Genomic DNA, 13,280 nt, shown 5'->3' with positions numbered 1-13,280 from the left:
AATTATAAAAGTTTTTGACGGATTCTGGATCAAAAAGATCATATCATATTTCTTTTACAAAATATTCATACTATATTCCAAAATATTTACAATTAAAAAAAGTACATTTACGTAATCTAAAATAGATTCTACCTAATTCGAATCCTTTTTTTATATTTTAAAAAGTTATATGTTGTATGATCTAAAATCCAATGAATAATATTCATGTGAACAGAGATAACCATGTTAATTTTTTTCTCTAATTTATAAAATATCCATAGTTTTCTTCAGTGTACCTAAGCGAAAAGGCCCAAAGGGATAGATAGCATTAACATAAACATAAACAGCAACGTGTGTGTGACATTTGGGGCACTTCGCCCTCGTGTCCGTCCCTTCTTTATGGAAATGTATGCAAATCTAATTGCAGTCAAATTGGAAAGTGAAAGGGGATGGGATAACGTAAATAACAATTTGTTGGGCTCGGATTGAAGACCCTCGGAATGCTCTCCAAAATGAGTTAGTGGCTGAGTTTGAAATTCAATTTCAAAGTGCTGCATAATTTATCGAGCACTTCACATCCTCCCCTCTTTTTTTTCAAAACGGCAAAAGTTAATAACATTTTTTTGTCGAGCTGCCTCGGGGCTCCCGTCATATTGGGTAATTTTTTTTCATTAAACCTGGTGAAAGGACCTGTGTGTGTGAGTGCAATTGTTTTTCTCATTTGTTTGGGGCTAACAAAACAAAGGAAAACAAAGGAAAAATTAAAGGAAAACTGCACCAATGTGGCTGAAAATTATTTCGTTCGAGAGGTGGTGAGAGGTGGCATCAATGTGATATGGATTTATCCAGGAGAACCCACTACCGTGTCAGCTGAAAAGGCACAGAAACTTTAAGGCCCCAGTTGACTTTCGGGCCTGTCTGTTTGCCGACTTAAATTTATTGATTTATGCCCCCCGAAAAATGTTTCAAAGACGAAACCCCGAGTGGATGCCACACATGTGCCGCCATTATCGCAGCCCGAAAACGCCTCCACTCCTTCTATCCTCCGTTTTTTTAACAACAAACATCTTGAGGGGGACTTCCTATACAATACAGACAATATTTGTAATTTCAGACGTGTGGGGCATCTGTCAAATTTTTGTTTGCCGAGAAGAACTTTTTAAGCACACCACGCTGGCATATGACAATGTGATTTATTATCGAGCAGACGCTTTAAATGTCACTCTGGAGTGGCGAAATGTCAATATAACGAGACGAGCATCCGCATCAGCATTTCGTCCACTCGAACTATATGTACTCGTGGGTATCCTGGAAAAAGTGCAAAAGAAAGGAGAAAGCGGAACCAGAGACACAGTCAGATTGATGATTGGCTGACAGGCGGAGGCCAGGGAGAAAGGCAAAACAGCAACGGGGAGATTTCAATTAATTTTTGCTTTATTGACACAAATGAACGACTCTTTCTCCCTTCGAGAAGCATTTGCAAATAGGCGCACATGGCGTATGAGTGACGACAATGAATTAGCGCTGCAAAAAGCAGACTGCTCGAGGAGGACTCAAAGTTAAATTGAAAGTAAAAGTTCAATAAAGCAAAAAGTATGCTGCAGAAAATGGAGGAGGGAAATGGAAAAGCGATGGCTGGTGGGGGCGAAAACTTCGGAGGCAACTTGACAATGACAGAGCCAAACTTTCTGACAGTGTTTCGTTGTTTTTTTTTTGTTGCTGGCTGCTGTTTTATGTTTTGTAAACACATGCATGACCCATGTGAGACAACCCAAGTCACAACAACTCGATACTACTGTGTGTGCCATCAAGGAGAAAGTGGAAAGTTGAAAGCAAAGAAAGTAGGGACCAAAAACATAACAAATACTTTAAGTTGCTTGTTTTGCCATAAGGAAGGTGGCCCACTACCCCCCTTAAAGTAAGAGGGGAAAATATTAATCAAAACTCTTAAAATGAATTAAAATTGCAAATAAACCGAAATAGAACACAACTCGTGATGGAAAAGTTATGACACAGTATCCAAACTTTAAATTCGTGGGAAGTTTGTTTGTGAAAACTAAAATTAAACCAGTTTTATGAGTACGTGTTATATTTTATTATTTATGTTAGATCACCACTAGCCAAACATTTGTAATAACAACTCAAATATGGCCCGCAGAGTTGGCTTTAGAACAAATATAGTTACCATGTAGAACCAACTTTAGTGGTTTGTTGGCCAAACAGACGACAAAGTTGTGATACCTTGAGGACACCCAAGCAAGTGGTTTTTCCCACCCCTAAGCAAGGGGGGCGCAAAGAAAAATCAGCCCAGCCCTATCAGACCACCTTGGAATAGACACTCTTGGAGGCGCTTTCCCCCAGTCATGCCCAAGCCCATTTTCATTTTCATTTCCACTTCCATTTCCATTTCCATTCCTGTGCTCAGAAGGCGGCAGCACTTTGCCAACTGCCTTGAGTGACTGATAGTTGTTTGCCCGTTTGTTTGTTTGTCCAACTCGCACTTATACACGTACTGAAGGTGCACTCGAAGAAAATCAATATTAAAGGTAATCCTATGTGAAATAGGGGAAATTATAAGATTATTTTTCTTAGATCCAAACAATATTTTTTGCATTTTTCATTAACATTTAAAATCTATTTTATTTATTATTAATAACTGAAATGAAATGGATAATACAAATTATCAAATTGTTCTATATATTTTTTCCTAGATATTTCAATGAAATTTCATATTTTAATCCCTGATGTACCCCTGGATAATGTTCCTTGAAGCTAATTAAATTTCTCTCTGTGCATCTTATGGAGCACACATATCCTTGGAGGCGACATTCGGTCCATTTCGCCGTGTTTGCGTTTGTGTTCATGTTATCTATCCATCTGTCTATTTGCCTGCGCTTACTTCGCATTTGTTCTGCTGTTTACCTTGTAGTTATGTGCAGTTGTTTGTTGTTGCTAAATTACTGGCGCTGCCTTTGTTTTAGCAGCTCCGCTCCTCCTGTTTTGACAGCCAAGTTAGTCAACAGAGGGTCCTCGGGGGCTGGACGGGCTCCCATTGCCATGGAGCCCATCCCCGAAGCCCATCCCCGTAACCCATCCCACGCCATGTTGGCTTAAACGCATTTCCGCTGCAAATATTACTTGGACTTCTGCGTCCCTCGTCCTCCGCCGCTGCTCGGAGAACACAATCCGGCAATTGCCCAGAGTCCGCAGGGAGAACATAACACAAGGATTCTGACCTCCGGGGACAGCGCCATCAAAGCCATGGCCAATCCAGTCCAATCCAATCCCAGAGACGTCGTCGATGGCGTACTGCGTCTGTGTCGCAAATTTTATGTTTCCTGCAACTGCTCTTGGCACACTGCACTGTGGGAAAGATAGGGAAATGTGTTATTAAAATTTAATATCTTGTAAAGTATTTTAGAAATTTTCAAATACCAATCTACTATTTATAAGACACTTTTTATAATAAACTAGAAGTATTATTTTTTAACTTTTCATAAAAATTTTTAATTGCTTCTGTCGTTTTTATTTAGTTTATATTTAATTATCATTGTATATTTATGTTATGTTTAAATGACTTATAAATATTTAAACATTTTTTCAAACTACATACTTACAAATATTTATATTGCTGACTTAATTTTAAACAAAAGTTTGCTTATGCAAAGATACACACATTAACATAGACGTGGCGCATCCTTCACTAAATAAACCAAGAATAAAAATTGCTGTAATTTTTTTTTAATATTAAAATAATGTTTTATTTATAAATCATATTATCCTAATATTATTCACAATTCTTGGGTGCTTTTTGAAAATATCCTTTGCATTCCATAGTCCTCGCTGGCCTGCATTGTTTTATTGTCGCTGTCGGCTACTTCGTTCATTATTTCGACACTTGATGCCGTTCCCGGATGCGGATGCCCAGCTCGCAGGGCGATGTTCTGTGGTCATGTTCGTGAAGATGACGGCAAATTATGGAAGACAGGCGCTGCTGTCTGGCCGGGAAAAGTGGCTAAAGTTACGCAATTAGGGAGAGCTCGTCACGTAGCGCCGGACACTTTAAGGAACGCTGTCTCGTAAAGTGTGGCAATTTTAACAGCTTCATACTGCTGCAGTTAATAACTTCGATTGGGGCAGCAGCGACCCTGGGCAAAAGCGTTTTACGAACGCAAGTCCTTGCCATTTTGTACAATTTTCCCAGCCATAATTTGCTCGGGTCTAGCGGGCGAATAAAAAATACTTCACTGCTATTTGCAATAAATGAATATAACGTCCGAGCTGTAATCAAGACCATCTGCTGACAATGGTCTGGCCATTTTTTCTTCGCTCTGCCCTTCGCTCTTTATTCCCTTTTTTCTGGGTTTCTTTGCTGGGTTTTCGGATGCTTTGCAGATTTTGTTGCGTTGCTCCAAACTTATTATTGCGATTTGCTGGGCGGGGCGGTGCTGTGGTGCTGGCGAAAATGACCCACGTTAATGTCCGCGCACCACAATCAGGAGGAGATGGGCTAAACGGAGTGGGAGGTCATTAAAACACTGCTCTCTGCCATTTACAACTTGCAGTTTTTCAAGGAAATCGCTTAGCATTAATTTGATTACGATTCGAGGCATTAAAGTCGCACTCTTTGCTTCGTAATGTGTTGCATAAATGCTGATGTGTGGGGATAAAATATTAATGGGGGTTTTGGGAAAGGTCGTAACCGGATGATTATGAATTGAACATTCCGGCTAATTTTTAGGGGATTTGTGCAGATACTTACGTTGCAGCTGTAGGAATCCATTTAATATTTCACATCAAGTATATAAGTGCTGCCAAAATCAGATATAAAATGTATCTTTAGATATGTATGGGAAATAAAATTATATTTAATAGTATGCAGATACTTTGTGCAGATAGCAGCTGTAGGAATCCATTTAACATATACAAGAGTTGTTCAATTCAGATACAAAATGTATCTTTAGACATGTGTAGTATGTAATAAAAGTATCTATAATCGTATGGGCAATATTTATGCAAGCAAAAACACAATCCCCTCATCTATAAGCATCCTTAACTACCCTAAACACTTGAATTTTCCCTGAGCAAGGAGCCCCAATCTAAATCGCTTTAAGCCGCATCCTCTCGCACTTAAACGGCGCCTCGAATACACCTTGGAAAAGATTAATTCGCAATTTATTTGCTTTAATGCCGGCTGTTGGAGGGTGAAATCAGAAGACACGGCAACACTTTCAGGACCGCGCACCCCCCTCAAATACACATTTTTCATTTCCAGCTCCGTAGAGTTTGGGCAATGCAAAAGCAATTTACAAATTGAATTTATTCCTGTGTAGCTGCAAATATGTTTATGGCAATTTATAGCCGTGTCCCACTCGGTTGCTGCCCCCGGACTCCCTCATAATTGCCCCGTCCGTGTTCCTGGTCCTGGTAAAACTGAAATTAATGTCAACTAAGCAGCAATTTGCGTACTAACTGCAAACTCGGAGTGTTTTCTAAATGAGTTATGCCGCTGCGAGTGCTGCGGAGCGGTTCGTAGATTATATAAATTGTTTTTGTAATGCTAATTTGGTTGAATTAAAATGTCGTTTTGTGGTGATCATGGAATTGGATATTAATTCTTCATGTTTATTTGCAGCTGTGGGTTATAAAATGATGAAATCTATGTTGTATATCGAAAAGATACAATTTTAGTGATAATATTTTGCGATAAATAACCATTTACATTTTAGAACGTTTATGTTCTATTAGAAACCTAATAAAAAAGTATAAAAATATCCCTCTTCTGTCAGTAGCAACAGTTTTTCCGACCAGGAATGTATTTTTCCAAAGCTTCGTAAAAAAATAAGAACATGGCATGCCAACAAATTCATTTGGTTCTTCGGCAAGAGCAGCTGAACCCGGAGAACAATCGATGTCGCCCTTAAAACTTTGCCGGAAATGAAATAGTTTGTCGCCAGCTTACGATCCCCACTCTCGACCCGAAAGAAATGTCATAAAATCATATAAATTTCATTTCACAATTTCCGCATGCAATTTGGCGTGCCACAAATGCGGCATTCCACTTTTCCACCCACTCGGAACTCGGCGCTCTGGGCCCTGGGCCCGATGTTCATGTTACCTTGCATTGCTCCCATTGTTTTATACCCTTTCATTATTTTCGTTTTATTTCTGCTTTTTTGCAGCGCCATGGCCGATGGCATCCTCACCGACAACCCGCACTTGGTGCTCCTGTTCTACATGGCCCAGTTGTTCCTACGCGAACTTGTGAAGAGCTATCGCCTCATACAAGTCGTGCCAATGGACATGTCCGGCTATTATGGTAAGTTTAATGCAGCGCCGCCCACGCACGATTCCGACTCCCAACAGCCAGCTGGGACCATGTGTCAGCTGTCGCCACTGGGATTGCGGGTCACTGCGAGTGTTGCTGATGCCAGTGCCAGCAGACTTTGGCAATCGGGTTTGATTTAGGGGAACGCCATTTGTTTAAACAGTTCGAGTGCATTACTGTCACATTATAGAGTCGTTATAATATTCTAAATAAATAATAACTAATAACGAATAATAATAACTATATATTGGCGGTTATTTGGAATAAACTTAAATAATAAATAAACCAGAAATTTAGGAGTAGATTTTTATTCAGAAATATATTTGTATAAATTATGTTTATTTATTTGTTTCCGTCGTGACATTTTTTATACACTCCTTCTTCCAAATAAAACAAACAAGAAACCGCAAAAAAGGTTTTTATTTTAAAAAACCTACTCGTATTTTTATATACATTTCATTCGCCAATTTGTTTTATTTTGTTGCCAAATTGGTCGTTTTTATATTAACAGTGTGTGTGTTCATGCTCTAAATAAATATATATATTTATGGTTATATAGACTAAGCTTATAAAAATGAATAAATAAGTTCCTACAGATATTTTCATATATTCAATTTACCAATATGGGTGATTCTAAGGTTATTTGTAGAGGGAAAAAAAACCTTATCTTCTTTTCAAATTGACTTTCTTTAAAAAAACAAAACAAAAGTACTCCAAAAATAAGCATAGACATACAAAAAACATATTAAAGTTATTAAATTTAAGGGATCTGCTTGAATAAGTTTGACCCCCTCTGCATTTTAATGACTCTGCTGCACAACTATTTCCTGCATTCCGAGCTGGCCTTAACGAGGAAATCGCTTCTTTGGCATTGTCATTCGGGGCAGCACTCCCTCACTCAGGCACAGACACTGGGTGCACGTTCAACAATTGTTTGGCATACTCTCAGGGCCTGCAGTTGCGCTTCTGACGCTGGTTCTGATTTAAATTCCGGGTGTCCTGGCTGTGATTGCCATTCTTTAGCCATGTTTAATGTGCACGTGCGAGCGCAGAAATATGCAGAGCCAAGCTTCGAGCTGATTTGTCGCCAGGCTGACCATGGAAAGAGCCGGCGAATACAAATGGGGACGCAAATGCCAAATGCCAATTGCTGATCATAAATTTTTAAATTGCAACCACTGTGCTGGCGCACTGGTTTTTCCACTGTCAACATGCGCGTTCGGGGGAAATTTCCCGGGGAGGGGGAGTAAATATTTGCAGAGTTTCTGGCTTTGGGCCTTCGGATGCAGCGAATTTACAACGCACCCCCGTTCTCCAAACAAATATCTGCAGTGCCATGAAAACGCCATCAACGCAGAATAAGCAATAAAAAATTCAAAAATTGAAAACACTTTTTTTTTGGGCTGTGTTTGGCTGTTATAATTGCCAACCAAAATGTACGCAAAAATTGACAGGGCACAGTGGTGATAGTATGTGGCGAGGGGGGAGGTGGACCTTTAATTATTGCCATGCTAGCGAAAATTCATTGCCTTCAAGGGAATAAATCAAAAAAGTTTCCCCATTTGGAGTAAGAACTATGCAATACCCTTTAGGCAGCTAAATAAAACAAGGAAAATTTTTATGCAACTCAAAGATAATTAAAAAAACTCCAAAACAAACATAAATAAATGAATACAAATTTTATAATATTTTATTAAATATTTAAAAGTTACTCTACTTCCTAACCTGGCCGCTACTCTGTACAAAAATGGCCCACGATGACTGCTGGTCATGCATGTTCGCATACGCGATGAAATATGAATATTGCGCATACGCCGCATTGGACGATCGAATAGATTGCAATTCATTGGGGCATGCAGCTCAGCAAGTTGTGCCAAGTAATTAATTTGACTATGGCCGATGAAGATTGATGGGCGATCGAAAATTGATTGCAGCAGCCATCAGTCAAAGGCCAAACATCTAAGCAAAAGCACTGGAAATACAGAAACATCTTCTATTTGACAAAGTTATAACATATTTTGTGTTACAATTTTAAATTTCTGATCATTAAATGGGCAAAAGTTAGGGCCAACAAAGTTCAGACAGACATCAAAGAGCGTTGAAAATAAAACAGCAAAAGCTAATGAAGCGGCCAAAGAGCGGAAGTAAATGAAAAGCCGGGGAATGCAAACGTCAAAGGAAAATGTTTGCATAAAAATGAATGGCGCAAATAAATGTGGCTGCGGCCAAGTCAAACAAACTGGTTTATTTTATTGCCGCGCTGGGTAAAAGTTGGCCCAAGAGCTTGACCCTGCTGCACCTCGGCTTAGAGGCGGCTTACTACTTGACTCTGATTTATCCCCTGGACTTTCCCTTTGCAGAGAACCGGGCCGGGCCCTCGAACCTGGGCAATGTCATCAGCCAGATATTGTTGTGCAAGCAGTTCACGCCCGACTTCAACGAGGAGGAGCTGTGCAGCATCACCAAAGACTCCCAGGACATCGCCGTGCTCCTGTCCGAGATGCAGGAGTACATGCCCCAGCACGAGGCCTACTTGGGTGAGTTTCGGTCCTCCGTCCGACTGCGCAGGCTCCCGGTTCCGAGCCCATTGCCTCGGTGGAGGCACTGCGGCTGCACAGTTCCATTGCCGTGCACTTTGGTATTTGGCCAAGGACCGTCGAGCAAACAAAATTGTGTAGCACACAAAAAAGGGCAAGCTGCGCACTACAAATTGGCAGGCTATTAAAGTGTGTAACGGCAGAGACTGTTGAGCACTTGTTGCAAAAAATATACTTATTTGCCATAAACAGATTAATAAAATAGAGTGATGGATTTTAAATTAATCTTATAACTATATTAATACGATTTTCTGATAATTAAAACTAATTAATTCAGCATTAAGTTTAAAATTGGATTATTTGACAGCTAAACTTATTTAACGGCAGAGACTGTTGTGCACTTGTTCCAAAAAATTTATTTATTAGCATTAAACGGATTAATAAAATAGAGTGATGGATTTAAAATCAATCTTATATTAACTAATTTAATACGATTTATTTAACATCTCTTTAATTTTGAGCCAAGTTTCCTATTTCTTAAAAGTTTTTTACCATAATAGATACTTTTAGGCTTTTTTTTAAATGAGAAACCCCTTAATTTATAAGATTAAAATACTTATAGTAACTTTAACTTCTCATTTTGATACTTTTAAACAGTAATGGCTGTGGACCTACTCGATTTTGACCGTTGTTGTGTTGTTTTCAAGATCTTTTTTTATTGTGTAGCTACACTGCCCCCACAGTACTTTTTCCCCGAACTCATTAATTAATCCGCCCAATTGTTTGCTCTTCCATGGGGTGTTTGCAGAACGGAACGCGGCCCTGGACACCACTGGACCCTGGCAGGCGAAGCGGCGCCAGAACTACATCTGCAAGAACATGAGCCTGCTGTGCTGCGTCTCCAGGCCCAACTACCTTTGAGAGCAGGTGGACAGCGTGTAGTCCGGGCCGAACTAGGACTAGGACCATCTGCGCACCCAACCACTACTTATATCAATTACTAGCGCCTAAGTTGAGCCTGCGTACCCGTAGAGGAAATTCTAGATCTTAAGCCGAGGGCGGAACACTCAATTAGCATTGTAACATAATCAAAGGTCAACGGAGGGGACAGGATGGCAGTGGACGACATTGGCTGGTTCCTCGCCTCCCAGAGACATGTGTATAATCAAAGTTAATTATGCTGCATATACAATATTAATGTAAAACCAATTACACCTAACTACATAGAGACGTTTAACTAATGTAACGCAGCCAGTTAAGACTTTTAGGCCATTAAAATGTACTCACTGTATAGACCCAAAGGAAGACACACACTTACGTTATCCGCAAATGGTATAACCCCTGAGTTAACACTAAGATTAGACAGAGGCTGAGGGATAGGGGCTAGAGTAGGGTGCTGGGAGCAAATGGCAGTTAGAGGTAGTTCAAAACGACGTAGCCTTCGTAAGTAAGTTGAAAGCCTGGCCAGGCAAGTGCTAAACCAAAGCAATACAGACATGTTACTCAGAAACCGAAACATATATATATTTAATCAAATAGAAGTGTAATTGAGTGTCTCTAGGTTTCCGTTTGTTCATTTCACGGTTTTCAAAGTGAACTCTGCACAGTACCTAAAATCAGAACAAATAATTGTAGTCGAACAACAAACGAGCAACGTGTGACCAATAAAATTCAAGTAAACCAAATGAATTTGTTTAAAAAACAAGGTTTATCAGCAAATCAATATCCCATTCTCAAATGGTACAGTATTATTACGGCAGCAAAGAATTTCAATCAGCCAACTTTGTGTAATATTTAAGCAGCCAATGAATATTTATTTCAGCACAAAGGATTATTTGCAAATAATAGTTGGATCAAAACACAAAGAGAGTTGGTACAACTAATTAAAAAGTAATAGCTGTTTTTTATTTCAAGGGGAATGAGACCAAAAATGTAACAATTAAATTTTTAAAGTTAGCATTTGTACAACCTTTATTCGAACATTTATTTTGCCAATAATGAAGCGATTGTAGGCAAATAAATTTATTGCACCGCCAAAATGAATAATTATGTGCTTATTGTGTTTTCGGTTCCAGTGAAATCGCATTAAAAGAGCGCAAATTTTATTTTTACAAATTAAAAATGCTTTTAAACCGCCGCAGCCGAGCAAATGGAAAATTCATAAGTTGCTGGTGCTCGAAGGCAAAAACCACTTTTCAATTGAATGCATTTTTCATTTGGAGGGCACATACTTTGGCCCATTGGCCTCTGGTATGTGTTGCATATTTAATGGCAATTAATTGAAGAATATTTTTGTTGGTTGCCAATTTAACTGGCAGGAAGTGAGCAGAACACTCGTTTAACATTGTAAATCAATTTGTTGGGCAAACAAGTAAGTGCTTGGGCTCTCGACGATTGCTGGACCGCTGAAATGACAATGAAAATGTAAAAACTCTACTAGAACGCCCGAAATACGATGGGTCAAGTAGCTGGCAAATACTTGTACATACTTGGAACCCAATAGAATATATATATACGAACAGAATCTCTCATAAATATCGAAGTGTAGTTCAGATTATTTAATTATTTATTTATTCGATTCTAGGCATAAATCAAACACCAAACAAATTTACACGTCTCTAGAGAAGCTAGTTCTAAAATAGTATGTTTATAATATTTATAATTATTTACCTGTATATGAATGTATATTGCTTAGATCGTTTAACTAGGTACTCCATCAAGCAGTCGTGATTGTTATATGATATTCATATAAGAATTATCTGAATGTATTTATTAAATGTTTGTTCATGTTGTTTAAAAACTAAATGCCACTGAGAAGTAACTCAAAAACTCACACACACTAGCAACAAGAAACTAAAACCAAAAACCGAAACTAATTACCAAACTGGGTACCAATCAAATATGAATAAAGCTATTTTTAGAGAAACTAAACTTAAGTCTTGGGCTTGTTTCGTGTGCTCGTGGCTCGAAGGATTTCTGCTTTTCAGCTGGGAGAAAGGGCCAGGAGCGTAACTCTGAATTTATTACACTTCATAAAAGAGCGATTAATGTTTATAGATGTGATTTTATCACGAACACCCGAGCAGGGAAATATATGTATGTGGGGATACATAAAGATGGGAGATTGCCGACGATTGAATCCTCGAAGGGGTGGTACCTCGGAAATTACTTTAGGGGATGAGTCCTCACGAATACTTTTTATTGCTGAAAGATATTCTGTAACCAAGTATTTATTTTTGCAAATTTTTTATTTTAATTTAAGCATTAATCCAAAGCAATTATTTTATGCAATAGCCCTCAATACCTATGATTTAATTTACTAATCTCTTTTATTTCTTAAATATTTAATCTTGGTAAGCCACATAAAAATATATTTGTTTTCTTTTTAAATACATTTAAATTGTATATCTGTGTTTAGCCATCTCAGGGTCATATATCCCTCTCTATACACCCTATAACCCTGCTGTATAAAATGGTTTACTCTAAGCACTTCGGAGCTGCCGCTCTACGTGCCACGGCATCGAGGACAAGCCAACGTGTTCGACAATAGATACGTCTTAATCAATCTTAACCTGATGCCAAGTGGCGAGATGGCAGTTTGTTTATTTTAAACGCACTGTTTGACAGGCAAAAGGACCCAGCTTATCCGAGAGTTAGCGACGGCGGAGTTGGCTTAAAAGTTGCAGCCACCTCGGAGGCCCAATGCAAATTGCATGGACACGTAGGAGTCTATGTAAATTAGTTGGAAAAGTTACGGCGGCGATTGCCCTTTGATGTGGGGAAATGGGGAAAACGGGGCGAAACTGGGGGATGCGAAGGGGCCTGAAGCCTTTTGCCAGTACGTGCCGTTTTGGCCAAAATGCTTCATTTACCGCACACACTCGCACGCACGGTACGCACACTTGCACACCTTGCTCGATGCCATTGGCTGTGGTTTTGGCCCGGCTTTCACCGCTTTTCCCGCTTTCTCATCTCCCCACTGCGGCTACAGCGGGCTTATCCTCCAGTCAGACGTGAGGTGTTAATAGATTTACGTGGCGTCGTGCGGCCTGGGCCTTCTGGTTGAGCCATGTACATGTACTCCTGGCCACGTTTAAGTGCGTACTCCATCGGGTGCAGAGGAAAAAGTGCGATTACAGTCCGGCCTTAAGTCATCGTGGCTTAGGTGGAAATAATTACTTTTACATGGTGGTATAATCAAATATTTTGATGTATTATAACAGCTCTTCCGGTGTACACGGAATTTTTTCTGCCACACGCACAGTGTACAGCAAAGGATCTTTAATAACTCACGGAAATAATCGTAAGTAAAATTAAAAAATTAAAATTTCAAAGCCACACACTTAGTATGAATAAATTAAAAAGTATTTTTATTTAAATCTTATAATCAAATATTTTCTTTATACAATTTGGCATTAAGTCTGTTTTTTGGGCAC

General features: G+C 39.2%; 1 protein-coding gene across 1 annotated transcript in view; it reads left to right on the top strand.

Annotated features, from left to right (window-relative positions):
• The window catches only part of LOC108027909 (uncharacterized), a 31,961-nt gene extending 20,186 nt beyond the window's left edge, over positions 1-11,775 (top strand). The window contains exons 4-6 of the mRNA XM_017099530.3: positions 6,162-6,298; positions 8,668-8,844; positions 9,653-11,775. Of these exons, the coding sequence (XP_016955019.1) occupies positions 6,162-6,298; positions 8,668-8,844; positions 9,653-9,765 (427 nt within the window). The 3' untranslated portion in view covers positions 9,766-11,775. The remainder of the gene's footprint in view (positions 1-6,161; positions 6,299-8,667; positions 8,845-9,652) is intronic.
• The last annotated feature ends 1,505 nt before the right edge of the window (positions 11,776-13,280 follow it).

The sequence above is a fragment of the Drosophila biarmipes genome, chromosome 2L (genome assembly GCF_025231255.1).
Source record: "Drosophila biarmipes strain raj3 chromosome 2L, RU_DBia_V1.1, whole genome shotgun sequence".
Lineage (NCBI taxonomy): Eukaryota > Metazoa > Arthropoda > Insecta > Diptera > Drosophilidae > Drosophila > Drosophila biarmipes.
Note: the sequence above shows the minus strand (reverse complement) of the source record. Positions and strands in the feature narration are given on the sequence as shown.